This window comes from Arabidopsis thaliana, chromosome 3 (assembly GCF_000001735.4).
Source record: "Arabidopsis thaliana chromosome 3, partial sequence".
NCBI classification, from domain to species: domain Eukaryota; kingdom Viridiplantae; phylum Streptophyta; class Magnoliopsida; order Brassicales; family Brassicaceae; genus Arabidopsis; species Arabidopsis thaliana.
The window spans coordinates 9,035,611-9,052,256 of record NC_003074.8 but is presented as its reverse complement, the minus strand read 5'-3'; the positions used below and the strand labels follow the sequence as shown (position 1 = coordinate 9,052,256).

The 16,646-nt window shown below is 34.2% G+C and overlaps 4 protein-coding genes, 2 long non-coding RNA genes and 1 other non-coding gene across 10 annotated transcripts; 2 read left to right on the top strand and 5 right to left on the bottom strand.

The window, feature by feature from the left end:
- Positions 1-504: 504 nt before the first annotated feature.
- Positions 505-3,167, bottom strand: AT3G24780 (Uncharacterized conserved protein UCP015417, vWA). Its single transcript, NM_113390.2, has one exon. The coding sequence runs from the start codon at positions 2,809-2,811 to the stop codon at positions 664-666; it is 2,148 nt and encodes a 715-aa protein (NP_189122.1). The 5' UTR covers positions 2,812-3,167; the 3' UTR covers positions 505-663.
- Positions 3,168-3,641: 474 nt separating this feature from the next.
- Positions 3,642-3,886, top strand: AT3G04815. The gene has a single exon (NR_141127.1). It is a non-coding gene; the product is annotated as an other RNA (long non-coding RNA).
- A 188-nt stretch (positions 3,887-4,074) lies between these two features.
- Positions 4,075-4,778, bottom strand: AT3G00440. The gene has a single exon (NR_143816.1). It is a non-coding gene; the product is annotated as an uncharacterized misc_RNA (transcript).
- A 15-nt stretch (positions 4,779-4,793) lies between these two features.
- On the bottom strand, positions 4,794-5,964 carry CLE41 (CLAVATA3/ESR-RELATED 41). Its single transcript, NM_113389.1, has one exon — positions 4,794-5,724. It carries the CDS (start codon positions 5,476-5,478, stop codon positions 5,179-5,181), a length of 300 nt encoding a protein of 99 aa, NP_566754.1. The 5' UTR covers positions 5,479-5,724; the 3' UTR covers positions 4,794-5,178.
- A 4,199-nt stretch (positions 5,965-10,163) lies between these two features.
- AT3G24760 (Galactose oxidase/kelch repeat superfamily protein) lies at positions 10,164-12,243 on the bottom strand. Of its 2 annotated transcripts, none has more exons than NM_001338708.1 (2): positions 10,977-12,243; positions 10,164-10,684 (listed from the first exon to the last, which is right to left on the bottom strand). In NM_001338708.1, exon 1 carries the CDS (start codon positions 12,147-12,149, stop codon positions 10,998-11,000), a length of 1,152 nt encoding a protein of 383 aa, NP_001325509.1. In that variant the 5' UTR covers positions 12,150-12,243; the 3' UTR covers positions 10,164-10,684; positions 10,977-10,997. The 2 variants fall into 2 exon arrangements, with proteins under 2 accessions (NP_001325509.1, NP_189120.1); NM_113388.3 differs by having other exon boundaries at positions 10,988-12,243.
- Positions 12,244-14,471: 2,228 nt separating this feature from the next.
- AT3G24750 (uncharacterized protein) lies at positions 14,472-16,277 on the bottom strand. 3 transcript variants are annotated; one of them, NM_001338706.1, is made up of 5 exons: positions 16,079-16,277; positions 15,899-15,983; positions 15,295-15,698; positions 14,946-15,201; positions 14,498-14,718 (listed from the first exon to the last, which is right to left on the bottom strand). In NM_001338706.1, the coding sequence occupies exons 1-5, from the start codon at positions 16,082-16,084 to the stop codon at positions 14,693-14,695; spliced, it is 777 nt and encodes a 258-aa protein (NP_001326957.1). In that variant the 5' UTR covers positions 16,085-16,277; the 3' UTR covers positions 14,498-14,692. The 3 variants fall into 3 exon arrangements, with proteins under 3 accessions (NP_189119.2, NP_001326957.1, NP_001326958.1); NM_113387.4 differs by lacking the exon at positions 16,079-16,277 and having other exon boundaries at positions 14,472-14,718; positions 15,899-15,994; NM_001338707.1 differs by lacking the exons at positions 14,498-14,718; positions 16,079-16,277 and having other exon boundaries at positions 14,806-15,201; positions 15,899-15,989.
- AT3G04805 lies at positions 16,076-16,354 on the top strand. Its single transcript, NR_141126.1, has one exon. It is a non-coding gene; the product is annotated as an other RNA (long non-coding RNA).
- Positions 16,355-16,646: the final 292 nt, after the last annotated feature.

Genomic DNA, 16,646 nt, shown 5'->3' with positions numbered 1-16,646 from the left:
TTTTATTTAATGTTTTAAGTTTAAATTCAAAATTATTATTATTAGTTTTGTTTGTTTTTGATCTTTGTAATGTGCGATATGTTTTCTTATTAGTTGAATAAGTTTAATTAGAGAAAAATTAATGATTAAAATTTGAGATTATGAAAATTGAATATTGGGTTTACAAAATTTAATTTCACTGAGTGACTCAGTCTGAGTCCATGTATTATTATTAACAATCTTTTATTTTTACCAATATTACAAGTTTTTTTATTTACTTTATTTTTAACAGAGGGACAAAGAAAAAGGGCTATGGATTTATAAGTTCAAATAAATAAACTTGCTAAACCAAAAAAAAAAAACATTTACTTTGTGACAAAAAAAGTTTTTCCTCCATCAGTTAAACCATGAGATTCTGCTCGGTTTAGTTGGTTTACTTGCCCACTTTGGTTACAAAACTTTTACAAGAATTATCATTCGAAGCTTGTAAGATAGAAAAAAAATAATATATATATATATATATGGGGCCAAATACATATACTGAAATAAATAAATGTAATTCAAAGTTTCATTTTATTCAAAGATTCAACCAAATGTTACAAAGCTCACAAAATCTCTATAGTTTTCAATCAATTACAACAAGCGACTTATACTCATCTCTAGCTATAGCAGCCTCCATGATCATTACGGGATCAATCTCTCCATCGTAATCCAAGAACATTTTTTGGAAAACCCACTTACCAAAGCCACTCCTTTCTTGTTTCCAAGCACAGGCGTTGACCTCGAATCCCTCAGATTCCAAAACACAATCTCCGGCACAGCCTCTCCGTACCCTTTCTCTCTATACTTTCTCACAATCACCTTGTAATCCGTTTGCCAAGCATCATTCTCTTCATCTTCATCATCCTCTGAATATGATAGCGTATCCCATCTATTACTCGGAGTCGGAGGTGAACTTCTCCATTTATTAAACGAAGAAGTCGAAGTCGACGCTTCATCAAACTCCATGTCACTGAACACAAACACCCTCTTGATCATGTCTTGCGGCTTAAGCTTGCTTTCCACGGCCACTTTAAGAATCAAATCAAACACTTTCTGAAAATCAGTGTTCATATCCCATTGCATGCTCTCCACAAACTCTGTTTTTGATCTCAAATCGTCTCCTTTCACCAAATGCAGTTCAGGACTTTGTCTGAATGTTATAAGCTTTCCTTTCCATGGCTCTTCTGATAGCTCAGAGACTAGCAATCCAAGGGCGACTGAAACCTCCATTGGCTCACCATTCATAGATCCCGAAACGTCACATATAGCCATGCAGTTGGTCAAAGAACCTTTCTCTTTAAGGTCGTCAACCATTCGTTTCCATTGCAGCTCAGCGACTTTGCCACCGTCTCCGCCGTTTAACTCTCTGATTATCTCGTGAGGTAACACAGCACCGGCGGCTATCTTCGTTTTCCCCGTCTTGGCATCGTTAAGATATTGCTGAAACCTCTTTTCGTCACGATACAAGAAAACCTCCTTGTATGACTTCATCGCCACTGATGCAACACGGTTATAAGGGAGAGATTGCCAAGCTCTAGCTCCCATGTATACTTCAGGGAGTTGCAGAGTCTTCCGGAGAGGAACAAGGACTTGTTTCCTTAGCCGGTCACGAACTCTGTACGCATAGTGAGCATCTTCCACGCCTTCGTATTCCGGGAATGATTCTTGGGGAAAGATCTTCCTAGCTATGCTCTCGCAGATAAGAGTTGCTTTGTCGAACGAAGAATCAAGGGATGGACACCATTTAGCCGCTAGAGAGATTTTGTTTGGTTGGCCGGATGTCAAAAACTCAAGGTCTCTCTTTAGTTGATTTGCGAATAGTTCAGAGACACGTTCGTGGAGAAACCTATAGTTTGGATCGTTAGAATACTTTGTAGATGCAGCCTTCGCCATTGAAACCTTCTTTTGCTTGCGCTTCAAGCTTGCTCTGGCTTTCTCCTCTTGGTTCTTCCTCTCCGCGTTCGCTACCCTTAGCTCCCTCGTGGCTGCCGACCTTTTTAAAAAATGACGACCCCTACTACGACCACCACCAAAACCACGACCACCTCTAGAGAAACGGGATCTTCTACGTAGAGATGCTGCGGCTATTGTATCGTACCTTTGCGTTTTCTGTATACTGCGGATTTCAGGTCCTTGTAGAATCCGGTAAAGAATCTCCGGAAAATCTTTAAAATAGCCAAATTTGGAGAGAGACTCGAGGTTACAAGCTAGGGTTTTGGGATGGCGACCATGGAGCCACAACGCCGCCGTGTAAAACCCTTCCTTGTCAGATTTTCCAGTGCCACGGACTCCACGAAGGTTACAGATAAGCTTGAGAGTGGTTAAAGAATCATGGTCCCAAGCCTCCTCTAGCCGCTGCTCCAGAGATTTCTTGGGCGTGGAAGGAACAATGTGAAAGAAGAAGTCGAGGCAGGGGTTACCTGAGGAGAGGTAGGTGGCGGATCTATTCTCAGTGTAGCCCATCGCAGGTGAAGATTTGTTTAAATCTACTCTTCGCCGTCTAACAGGTCTAACCGGTCTAACAGGTCTAACCGGTCTAATAGGTCGAACCGGTCTAACAGGTCTAACAGGATTGACGTTGACTTTAGTTGATTTCTTGATGTTTGAGACCTTTGGGACGCTGGGACGACAAGTGTTGATGTTCTTGAGGAGAGCGGCGAGGTACGTGTGGGGTCTTTCCTCGGTCTGTCCCATCGGAGGTGAAGTATTGACTGGATTGGTGGGACCAGAAGATGTGAGGGGAGCGTTGGAGTCTTGGATCTCGGATGGACCAGGGAACTGAGAAGCCATGGTTATTTTAAAATATAAAAAGCACAAGAGACGGTCGAAAATGGAGAACACAAATCTATCGAGAGAAAATTAAAGTGTTGAAAATTGGAATTGAGAAACAAGGAGCGATATTGAATCAAGGAGCAATACACCTAATATTTATACAAATACATATGCACCGACTAACCTAGCTAGAGTTTCCTAAAGTTGTTACAAAATATAAGGTGGTTTCTATTTAACAAAGATACGAGGTTGTTTAGATCTTTGTGCAAAAAACTTGAGTCAGTAGCTTGGGGTTCAAGTTTAGAAAGACGATCATTAAAGTCTCATATATAGTATAATCAATAAATAGTTATTTAAAATCTTTTTAAAATGGTGAATAATGTTTATTTGATATCTTATACTGTATATTTTATCTTAAAATAATCCTTAAAAATAAATAAAATTCATTGTAAATAGTTTATATATATATATATGTATATATATAGTAGACTAAAAAATGAAATCAATTATATCATTATAATGTTTACAAATTAATGAAATCAAAATTTTAATTTTTTTTTTTGGTTCACTAATAATATTTTAAATAATTATTAACATAAATTAAATTCAAATTAAAAAGTAAGGAGAAAAATATTTTATAATCTGTAACTAATAAAAGGAACAATTTGGAGCTTTTAAAGTTGACTACATCAGCTTAAATCAAGTTTCTTTTAAGCTTGCCACGTGTCATTGATACTACCAATAATAATGTTCTTACATGGTTAAAAAAGTTCAAACCCAATTCCGAATTACGCCGTGAAAAAGATTGTCTGAAGGTTAATTAATTAGAGCAAGCATACAACCTACAAGACCGGCACTAACAAGTAACAAGCAACCAAGTAAGAAATTTTGTAGTAATTCATGATGTTCTTTTTTTTTTATAGTATCTTGACCAGAGCTTGCGCGGATAGCCTCAAACCTTACTGTATTTATTTTATTGACATTTTAAAAATAAAAAATCAACTTGGCTAAGTTCACTCGCTTATCGCTCGTAACGATTCCAAGCACCACCTCTTCTCTTTTGTGGCATTGTTGTGCATATACGCTCCCGAAGCGTTGAAAATCATATATTCTCTAAATGTAACAAGTTGTGATCGTATTACTTCGATATATGTACGATCAGTTCATTTCTTTATCAAGCTAATATATTTTATTTTATTTTGTAAATTTCAAAAACAGATCGACGATAGTACAGACGGTAGTGTTTGATATTCAATCAAAATTGTAGCTTGTAGAGATATACAGAAACCAAATATACATAAGAAAACCAAGGCCGTTATAACAAAAATACAATATACACGAATAAAGAAAGAAAGAGAAGAAAAGTGGAACATCATAAAGCAAATGATTGATGGCATATAATTCAACAACAAGGAAATGATACGATTATTATTATCAAATCATCACTTTTTCTTATTTAGCTTTTGGGTTTTTCTACGACACTATGCTTTGATAAGACAAAAAGCTATGTGAGGAAGCGATTCTTGTCTAATAATTTTCTTTCTTCTCCCCTACAGTCTCTTGTCGATCGTTCAACCCAACGAAAGAAAAAGCTTATCCATATTTTTCTGATATAGTTTGATTAATAGTGAAAAAACAATTCATAGATAGAAATTAAATTGCAGTCTTCTCAAATGTGTGTCGAATCGTATAACCTATGGTTGGGTATGAATATATTAGAGGGTACATTGTAACATGAATTATATTATTTAAAGATAATTACTACTTTTTCCGGTAGAAAAGAAAACTACTTTAGATAATTGATATCGGATATAGCTGGTTTGCATTTTCTTTTCAAAATTATATTCAGAAAGGAGACAATTTTGACCGGACAAAACTAGATCGAACAATTATTTGTGAAATGCCTCGAGATCTTCAATGTTATTCACTTAGTTACAAATAGAGTATTTTGGTTAATTAATTAATGGTCTACATTTTATACCAATAATTAAACAATCATTAGACAAATCTAACAATTATAAAAGATTCTATATCCCAAATACTTTGTGAAGGAAATGCAGAGGTGGCTACATATACACACAGTCACATGTGAATAAATAAAGAGTATATATCTCTTCTTTACACTTCTAACTTCAAAACTTAATAGATGGAGAAAACAATATTAGAACGAACAAAAGATTTTAAGGAGATGGAATGGTACCAAATTGATCGATCCAAAGAAATATATACCAAATTCTTGATAATTCATATCCAAAAAAAGTCCATAATAATGAAGCTTCTCTCTGATCTCCATCGATCAGAAGCTTCTCAAATATACATATAATATTGATCTATAATAACTTATCTTTCAAACTCACCGGTAAAAAACCAGATGTGCCAACTCACCTAGTTGGAAATAGGGTTTGGACCACTAGGAACCTCATGAGCATCATTTCCAAACTCTCTCCTTCTAGAAGTGCGGCTGCGTCGTGTGCTAGCCTTTGGACGTAGATCCATTGTTGATGAAGCTGGAACTGAAGATTCGAGGAGAACCCTCTTGAAGGGAGCAACCATAGATGTGGACTGATGACGAGTCATGGGGATTGTAAGGCTACTGAAGAGAAGGAGGGATAAGAAGATGAAGAGAAGGAGAAGAGTACGAGAATGTGATGATTTAGTATTGGTTTGGTCATTTGATGTTGCCATGCAATTTCGAAAAGGAAATAACCACCCCCCCAAGATCCCAAGAGGGTTCAATATCCATTAACCAGAAACGAACAACTTGAGAGCTGGTCAGAGCCGCGAGATAAGCGAAACTAAAGAAGAGAAGAGAAAAATAAGAAGAAAGAAAGAGAGATCTAGTTATTAAGAAGAAGAATGAGCTTGAGATAAAGAGAAAAAAAGGGAAAATGAGAAAGAGAGAGGTTTTCAATTTTTCACACTCGTTAATTTGATTAATAAAGTAAACAAAACAACGTATGTTAAAGATGTGTATACAAAAAAAAGTCACAAGTTATAAAATTACCAAAAGTACCCTTTTATGCAAGCATCGCCTGGAGAGAATGGACATATATAGTGCATTCAGACTAGGGTTTGAATAACGCGTGACAAAACAATTTCCTAATTTTCTTTGGAATAGAGTTACTACTTAGCCCCTGAAAAGACTTGGAATTGTCGGTAGGCATGCCACTGTGGAACGAACAATCTCAATGGAAAGAACAAAGCATGTAATGGTAATTGGGTCATTATACGATTATCAACGAATCTTAAAAGCTTAGACAAAAAGCAAAGGTGATAAAATAAATCAAAGGAGGGGAGGTGGAAGAAAGCAGGGTTCTTGCTTACTTTTCTCTTTAATTTTCCATTTCTTTTCATATTCTCTTTTTTACAAGAAAATATTTGTTTGACTAAGGTGACAAACACCAATTGCATATTAACGTGTATCAAATACTAGTCAAAGAGGAAAAATGCTTATTTGCTCATTGTGTATGGAAGTCAAATGATATACCGGCCGGTTTGATTATACTATGATATACCTGAATTTATTACTTCAATGAATGCCACATCAAATTATGGAGAGTGCTACATATATAGACTTCGGGTATGTCTGGGAAAAACCGCCGAAATTAGGATGTAATGAATTGACACAATAAGAAAAAAATGACGACAGTAATATAGGAGAATAAAACAATCTTTGGTTTTCAAAATAGAAAAAAGTAATATTGAAGTAATAAAACCCGATATATTATTTGGTCTATATCACAGTTTTTCTGATGGATAGAAACAAAATGGATCCTTAATTAATTAGTCTAATGACTTTTTTGCATGGTGTTACACTGTTACGACTTACATAACATATTACATATATACACATGTATGCTGTTTTAAAAAGTAAAGAATCATATATACATAGATTTGTATTGTGTACACTGTACATTTTGGTAAAAGTGTATTCTCATACATCACATGAAAACATATAATATTCACGTATATATGAGTCTGAAAAAGAGCGGTGATGCACATTAGTGTATGGAAGAAGCAATCCGGTGATTTCTTTCGTTCTATCACTAAAATGAACAATATAATATTCGATTTGGTAGACAAAACAATAATATTCGATTACCGAAGAGAAGAGACTGTGCATGTCTCCGTTACGTGGATTGCATGGGGTCCCTCACTTTCTTGGAATGATATCAACGAGAACGATTGTACGTCGTGGTCATTTTCGTCATTTGATGCCTCCTTTTGTTTGTTATATATATATTTATTTATTATATTTTCTTACTTGTTGTTTTTGTTTTTTTTTCCACATTTTATTACTTGATAATTGTTGTTGTTATGCCATTCAGTCATTCACATTGACAACTGAGATACCAGTATACACTGTATACTCAGATACCAATATATAACCATTTTAGCAAATAAAGCTTCGGTCTTGAACTATGCTCCTATTAAGTATTAACATCGTTAGTTAATTTTTTGTTTAACAAAAATAAAACCTTATATATATATATATATATATACCGGCCATTTGAGTATACGGTGTATATTGGTATCTTCTCAGTTGATGAGGGAAAGTCTTTTGTACTAGAGACAATCAAATTCGTGCCCCTCATCTGCTCAAGGATCATCCATATGTCTTGTGCAGTTGTGCCCCATCTTTGTATAGGCTCGCTCAATTAGACTAATCTCATGTATACCATCTTTTCGTTATTTCCACATACAAAAAAGTACAGTTAATTATTTCGAGCTTCATATTTGATTATGGAACATATGAGAGCACGAGTTTCATTTTTTAATCAAAGTAACGTTGATGGTATGTACAAAATGGTTTAAAACAAGAAATAATCATAATAAAGATATTTTTTTTATAAGCATTATTAGATTATTTTTGACATAATAATATAAGAAGATATATATTTATTTCTGTAAGAGAATAAGATTTAAGAGAAATTTGGTGGTTACGTCGTAGCTAGAATACAACGTTTTCTAGGTTATGATATAAATTTGTGGTTTCAAACTATCGTTAGTGTAATATGTCATTGTAATTTGTAAGAATGGATGACGATCGATATATATCTTTTCACTTATAGTTATATACTTATATAGTTAATTAGGATTATGTGTTTGCAAGCGTGCACGTATGTAAAGATTGTTGTATAGTCAGGCCACCAAATGGGTGATATCGATAAGTCATATTTGCTTCAACATTTAGCGAAAGGCATGAAGAGCTTAAAGATTGGTCCCATATCGTGATCTCTCATTTTTAGACAAACTTTTTATCTTTACTTTTCTTTTTTTATCTATGCTTTTATTTTTACTTTGACCTCCAAAGCTTTACGCCTATTTATTTCCACCATGTATCTTCCATTTAATTTTGAAAGATATTTTCTTCTGTTCACCAATTTTCATTACAATCATTCAATCAAGTCACTTTAAAGTTGTTTGATTTGGCACTTTGAAAAAATCGTCCACACTCAAAAATCTTCAGGGCCATATCGGATGACTCCCAAGAAGACATTTCAACTATATAATATCACAGAAACCACAAAGATGTTACTTAAAAAAATTAAATTTAAGGAAATTTTAATTAATTAATTGAACTATTAAGGAGGAGAGATATATAGTCGTAAAATGAAATTACAGAAGCAAAGATAAAGTTTTTCTCTACACTGAAGGACATTACTTTTGTCGTCAATAAAAGGACATATTTTATATACTTTGTAGTGTAGCTTTCACCAGTCAATTTCAAAAATGTTAGGGAAAATATGGGGTCCCGTAGTCTTCCACTACACTCCAACCAAACCAAACCAAAACCATTTCATCACAATTATTTTACAATGATGGCATGTGATATGAAACAGAAAGTAGTTTTTTTATGAAATTTAAAAAAAAAAATAAAAATTGAGAATAGTTTGCAACGATGTTTTTTTCTAGATTATGGAGTCCTGCCTTTATTCTTGACAATGATGCTTCATCAGCAAAAAATACAATTAAATGCTGTTAAAAAAAAAATTAAGCTGGATAGATAATAATGTTGGCTTTGACGTAACATAAGATCTATATACCATTTTTTTTTATGAAGTAAATCATTTAGAAAAGAAGACTGTAAGTAAGAAACAAAACGTCCATGGTTGAATATTTCATGTTTGGGATAAGGTTAGAAACACAAATTTTGGTATCATGCGCAAATGGATGAATGGGAAATTAAAAAGATGGACAACCTTTTTTTCACCCTTTGATGCTTTATCTTTGTGAAAAGCTTTGCATGATTGGTTAGTCTTGTAGGCAACTTTTCAAGTAATGTTTTGACCAAAAATGCAAAAATATATATATTTTTTTTTTAAAAGAAGAAGAAATGGTAAAAGTGTTACTACTGAATTGTTCTAGTGATAGCTTAACGATTGAAAACATATGCTATTGCTATGTGGTACCAATGACAATAGACTTGTTGTTTGGAATCCGCTTTCACGTGAAACCAGGTGGATGAGGATCCAACCCGGAAAGTGTTACACGGCAATCAAATTTTTTGCTCTTGGTTACAATAACAAATCTTCCTGTTATACAATCTTGAGAATGTATCCATTAAACGATGAATTCCAATCTGGATATAAGTACGAAGTCTATGATTTTACCTCTAATTCGTGGAGGGTTGTTGGTGTGAAACCGGCTGGTTCATACCACTGATTCAGACCAGAAGTGGCATGTCTATGAAGGGAAATACTTACTGGTTTGATGAAGAACATGGGCGTTCTTTTTTACTATGTTTTGATTACACAAGTGAGACATTCCAATGTTTGTCTCTTTCGGAGGATGCTAATACTCATTATCATTATTTGGTTTTATCAGTGACTAGAGAAGAGCAACAACTTTGTATGTTAACTAGATATACATGTATGGATAGCAACTAAGATTCAGAGTACCGGAGCCTTGTCATGGGCAAAGTTCCTAACAGTAACGAGAAGCGGTATCTACTATCGTCGTTGTTTTGGGATGATCAGTTTCTTGATCGACCAGGAGAACAGAGTAGTGTATTGTAACTCTTTCTTTTCCAACACCATACACATCGTGGGAGAGGATAAATATATAGAAGTGAATCATGATGTTGCTCCATACGAATCTCATAACCTATTTCTCCTCAGTTATGTTCCAAGTTTCATTAAAATCCAACAAGGTATCTAGTTCTTTAGTTGGAGTAGGCTTCAGGAATGCACCAAACCAATGTTCTAAATATCGGTTCTTTTTCGGTTCTTTTTCCTATGAACCCAGTGGAATAATGTTGGCTGGTTTTTGTTTAACAAGAATATATATTCTTGATCATAAAAATTCTTCTGATTTTTGGTAACAATGATGAATTCTGATTATAAAATCTCTATAAACGACACACCTTTTGGTGTGAGAAAAAACATGAATGAGAGTAAGTTTTATTAGGTCCCTAAACTCATCTCTTCTACCTCTTGCATTAACCCTAATCTCTATGAAAGCCTAAATCGGCTTTAAAAACAATGAAGAAACCAAACAATGTATATCCTCTGGAAGTTAACTCTGGCACGATTGCGATCAACATCCAAAGGCTTTGGTCAAAGATGGGAGTCTTGTTAAGAAGCACGATTGCTGATCAACATTTTCATTATATGTTCACCAAAAAATAACAACAATACTTAATAGAATTCATTAGAACGTATAAATGTTAGCTTGCTTTGGTATAAGAGATTGTGAAAACACACTCATTTATAAACAAACAACAATACTTAATGATTCTGTAGATATGTGTATGTATGTAAATGATTCATACAACGAAGAATTATAAACCAGTTTACGTCTAATTACATGATTACCATAATAAATTGATAACCATTTTTATACACTTCATTATTAAATCTTCTCCCTTCATCTCCACTTTACATTAGCACTGCCAAGTCACAAAATGCAAAGACATAAGTACACAGAAACCGTATCAAGAACACTAAGCTATAGCTACGTTCTTGTTTGAATGTAAAACCTATCAATATTCAATCTTTGCCTATTTTGGCACAAGAGATTGTGTACCCATGGATAAGTAATGGATTCTCATGAAACTAACGCAGAATGTTGATTGTCGTTTTACCATAACCAAAACAACAAAGCCAATGCAAGAAGACAATCTCATCTAATACTAGTGAAAGCGCAATTATAATGAAAGATAAGGGTGTGGATGATCATACCAGGAACATACCTAAGCAAACTCAACCACGGATCGAACCGCCAATCCGAGCTTCCTCGGGGTGGAAAACATCGGTAATAGACACCGTTGAGCAGAAACTAACAACTTTATGAAACTTATTAACCGGAGAAGGCAAACAAGGAACTCTTCTCCAACTACATATCCCATTCTCACCACCACCAATCTCACAAACACAAGCTGGAAATTTCTTATGACAATCATCATTAAACACATAAACAAGATTCCCAGAGCCAGCACATTTCAAACTCCTAAACTTGTCATCCTCATCATCACTATCAACTAATCCAAACAACAAATCCTCAGGCATAACCGCGATTTCGCTAAATTCCATCGAGCCTTCTTCAATACTCCAAAGATTAAACGAGAACCCACACATTCCACCAAGAACAAGCATACCATTACAAGAATTCAAGTAAGCAAACGAGAGTCCTGGTGGTTTAAGAGTTTGAACATCACTCCATGTATATGAATCCAAGCAAAACGACGAGATAAAACACGAATAGTTATCGAAAACATAGAATCTTCTCTTAAACAAAGCTGAGGTCAAAGTTTGATGATCCTGACCAGATCTGAAATCAGCAGGGAGTGGTGAACAAAGCTCCCATGAATCGAGAACAGGATCGTAGATTTGAACAGCTAATCGTTCTTCGATATCGACTAATCCGCCGATACGCGAAGATCCACCGACGAGGATTAGTTTGGATGAGTTAGATAGAGTTGTGAAAACGGTTAAGAGAGGATTGATTCGAGGAAATCGAACAGGGGAAGTGAATCGCCAATTAGGTTTAAGGATTGGTGAGAAGGAGAAGCGAGGAGCGGTGGTGAAGAGGAAGCGATTAGATCCGACGAGATGATCGGAGGAAGAGGAGGAAGGAGGGAGACGGAGCCAGGTGTTGGAGAGAGGATCGAAAGCGAAGGATTGGTTGTGGAAAGAGGAAGTGTTGTGGATACCGAAGAGGAAGAGCCATGGTGGTGATGATGGAGAAGGAGAAGGAGAAGGAGGAAGAGAGGTGATGAGTGAACGCCATTGTTTGGAGACGAGAGTGAAACGGACTAAGGAAGGGATTGGGAGATGATAGAGGATTGATTCTGTGACGTCGATGTTTAGATTGTTGAAGGTTGATGATTCGATTTCTGGATTGTTGTCTGACATTTTTTTGTTGTTGATCTTTTGCTTTGAAGATTGTTGAAGAAGAAGAAGAAGGAAGACAGAGAGAGCGTGAAAAGTGCAATGATGGAGAATGTGTGACCGGGAATTTGCGATATTTTTGGAAATGTTTTTTTTTTAACTTTATTAGTATTATGATCTATAATTACAAAGTTGTTACAAAAATGTTTTCTGCAAAAATAAAAATAGAAAAATCATTATATTTTTATAATTTTATCCTTCATTTCTTAATTTCTTAAAATAAAAGTAATGCGCAATATAATCTCTTACGGTCAAGTTTGTAAAATTTATCAAATCGAACTCTTTGCAATGTATACTTTTAATCAGGCTATTTTTAGAATTTTAAAAATCTAATATATGTTACCGTTAAATTTTTAAGTGATAGAGTTAAAAATGGTTATATTACGTATTACTATTCTTTTTGACTTCCTAAAATTGATATGCATTTTCTGAAGATGTGATGTAAGGTAAAGTTGAAAGAAATTAATGACTAAAATATTTTTTTGTTTGCAGAAAAAACTATACAAAACTTTTGGGGAGAAATTTATTCAGATATATAACATTTTAAGTTTTTTCTATGATTGTTTTGATATTTTGAAAATTTTGCAAAAAATAAGTAAATCTGTATTCATTTTTTTGTTAATCTTTATTTTTTTTGTGAATTTTTTTTGTTAATATTTATTTTGAATTGTTTATTTGAGTTTGAGTTTTATTGAAGAATTGAATAGTTATTTTCATGATGATTAAAATCTAATAAATTTTGACAATGTAGTAGTCCCAAAAACATTTTTTTAATATCGCTTACTTGAATCATTGTATTTTCTATATTTAGGAAATACTTTCAATTTTTTTAAAGTTATATGTATCTCTATTTTTAGGAAAAAAAATAGAGAGGGTTGAATCAAAAGTTCCAATGGGTCCACTGGCGTTGGTTGAAGATCTCTCCACGAGGTGGTTGAAGGAGAAGCCAAGATATTAATGTCTGGAGGGTTTCATTGTAGCATCTCATAACCTTACATAATAATCCATACATATGAATACTCTAGCACAAACTAACTACACGACTAAACATAGCTACTCAATGATCATTTTATAACAGTAGATTTTAAAGTATCTTTTCGTGCTATTCAGTTGTATTTTTGAGTACTGAATTAATGAAGAATGTGTAATTTGTTTTAGAAATCTTCTCTAGTGATATTAAACGTAATGTACATGCTATGGACTAACAGATTAGATGAACCACCGCAATGTCAATTTAATTGTGGGCGGGAACGATGGAGAAGGGGGTGAGGGTTTACATAATAAATCGAGCTGACAGATTTGTGTTGAAATATCTGACTAATTTAGTTAGAGATTCACAATGTAATGAATGTCTCTCTATCTTTGAATGGTAAGTACCAGTAACGTGTATGCGAAATCATTTAAATGCATGAGATGTTACAATTTTTCTCTTTGTCTTCTAAACACACAAGGTGAGGTGTTTTGGGCTTTTTGAATGGACTTATACATAGCTCATGATGAAGTCCACTACAAAATCTAGATCTGCATTCCATTTCAAGTCTATCATGCAATACGATTACGCTCCATAATTTTTTTTCCCGTCGGGTTTTGAAAATTGTGAGTTTTTTCTGGTCACTCTCACATAAACCAGTGGGAAAATACTCTAGAAGAGTTTAGAATTTTTAGGAATGGCAAAACCGGTTAATTTCCAAAACCGGTTAAACATTGTTTAGATACTAACATAACGTGATCTACCAAAACCATTCACGTTGTGTGGTAAAGACTAACCGTTCGTCCGTTCCATTCAACTAAATTTAGAGTTCTCTTTAGAATCATCGAACCGGATAATTTCCTTCGTTTACCGTTAAACGATTTATTTTCGTAAAGAATTCTAACTCCCAATCTTTTAGAAATTTAAGCAAATTTTTAATTCTACGCAGGAAGTTCTAAGCATCAAATTTTAAACCTAGTCTCGATACTCGGTTAATCCTCATTTTCAAAATCCGAACTATTCTGGTTCTGCCGAAACCAATCCTACACATACCATGAAGAGAAGATAGGTGTGGTGGTCTGATATATATGTCCCAAACCATACGACCCAATAACACGACTTTAACCGTTTTATGATTAAAGTCAAACAAAATTTACTATTCTATTTTGGACTGAAAGAATGAAAAATAATTCTAAACATCCCCAACCAATCTGAAAAATAAAAGACCATCAATAACAATAATTAAAATCCTAGATGGTTTAGTTTTCGATATTTGCCATGTTGTTTAGCTTACGTAACGTTACCTCATTTTACTAGTAAGTTAAGAGCTAAAAAAATGTAATTCTGTAAGTTTCATCATAATATTACATAAAAGTACAAAAGAAAATTGAAATCACCGAAAACAATGGTTATAAATTAATTACAAATGCCAATGAATTTTTACTCAAATTAACTCTTTCAAAAAAATTCTAGCGATGAGAATCACTTGGTCCTTGTCGTTGTCTTCATCCACCAGACCACCACTCCTATCTTCTCTTCATAACTCTAACTCTAACACCACAACTACAGAATCCAAGATACATAAAAATAAATCAGACAGATACATAGAAAATAAACACTAACAACGAACAATAATTTTATTAGTACTGCCATAAGTAAAGATACGCAATATATTCATTATTGCCGATCAGATTTTGAAATTAATTACCGTGAGTAAAAAATTATAAAAATATTGGTTTGTGTAAAAGGAAATTTGTAGGAAAATTCAAAATAATATTGGTCTTACTTACATTCAGAATCAGTAGTGATCCAGTTGCATTTCCTGGATCTACATCGGTAGAGTGGCGTAGGACTCAAGGAAACAAGGATTCCTGGTGAAGAAACTATAGAGATGTGATCAGAGGAAGAGTTTGTTGTGCAACTCTCACTACTCTCCCATCTCAAACTTATATTTGCAGATACACTACTCATCCTTTTTGTTGATTCTTCTTCATTGACTTCTCTCATCATCTTCAACTTTCTTCGGTTTTTCAACTCCATCATTATCTACAATATTATATATGTTTCATCAATAACAATGGTATAACAAAATTGAGTTTTCTAATGAGTTTGAGCTATTGAGAAAGAAAAAAAAAACACCTTAGGGGTAAAGAATTTGACAGCTTTGTCGGATTTGGCTGCTGCAGCCCATTTGATAAGCTCCTTCATTCTTGAAAGTGTGGCCTTACCTTTGCTCTGCTCGCTTTTCGACTTCTCTTTATTGGTATCGTCTTGTTTCTCCGGTTGCAAGACTCTTATAGCCTTTTTCAGATCAAACCTTGTCGATGTCACTTGTTCTTCTCCTCCTTGCGCTTTTATCTTTGCCATGGAGCGAAGCAAATGCCCTCTCCTAAAGCTATTAAGTCTTCTTAAAGTAAAAGTGCTAGAGAAACAAGCCTTGGCTACGTCTTTTCTACACCATAACCAGATTCCTCTATAGCTCCTTTGGTCTTTATGTTTAGAACCTCTTGTAGATGATCTTCTTGTTCTGTGATCTTTACAATCTGGATCACATTTATTAAATAATTCTATCAGAAAACAAAATGTTTACTATATATTTCTTATTGATTAGCCAACGACTTGTTTATTAAAATTACCAACATATGAAATCTACATAAACTCACCAGAATATATATTATGATAAGTAAAGTATGTAGTGTTGTACATTGTGATCTAAGGATCAAGAAATGTTTTTGTTACTTACTTGTTAGAGTTGTGGTGGGTTCATGATCAGTACAATTGATGGAACTAGGCTCTGATCTCCCTAACTTGAAGAGCCATTGAAAGATCTGGTCAAAACTCACAAAGATTAAACTCTTATAAATATAGTCCTTATGTTATGGACACATGTAAATGATATGGAGCACATGTGACGATGACTAACCTCCATGTTCTGGCCGAAGATGCTTTTTTGGTATAATATAGTAATAGAGCTTGTGTGATTATTCGCTTAGTCAAACAAAATTCTCCCTTACACAAATGATTAGAGACTTTGGAACAGAAGATGAAGACAAGAGATGACTTGGGAAACTAAAGAAGATATATAAGTGTTTAAATAATTTGTTTGACTCAATCTATTTTTGAGTTTATATGGAAACACAACGTGGGATTGTATCAAAGTTGGTTTTTATACATACATATGTTTCTTTGGGTTGTGGTTTTTAGCTCAGTAGATGTCACTTTGTTTCAAGGCTTTGTTGCCATTACTCGCTGCCACACACTTGTAAGTTATGTCATTTAATTTCATATGGTCCTTCAAGCTATATTTTTTTTTTTTAAAATTAAAAATCGCCGGACCATTTAAAGCATGAGTACATGTGTAAGGTCATTCTGCGCTACTAGGTCTAGTTGTTACTCAAGTTACTTTGGGGATAAATTTCAGTTAACGTGTACTAGCTAGCTTGGCATAATGATTTGGATACGTGAGAGATCATACGAGGAGCAGAGCCCAC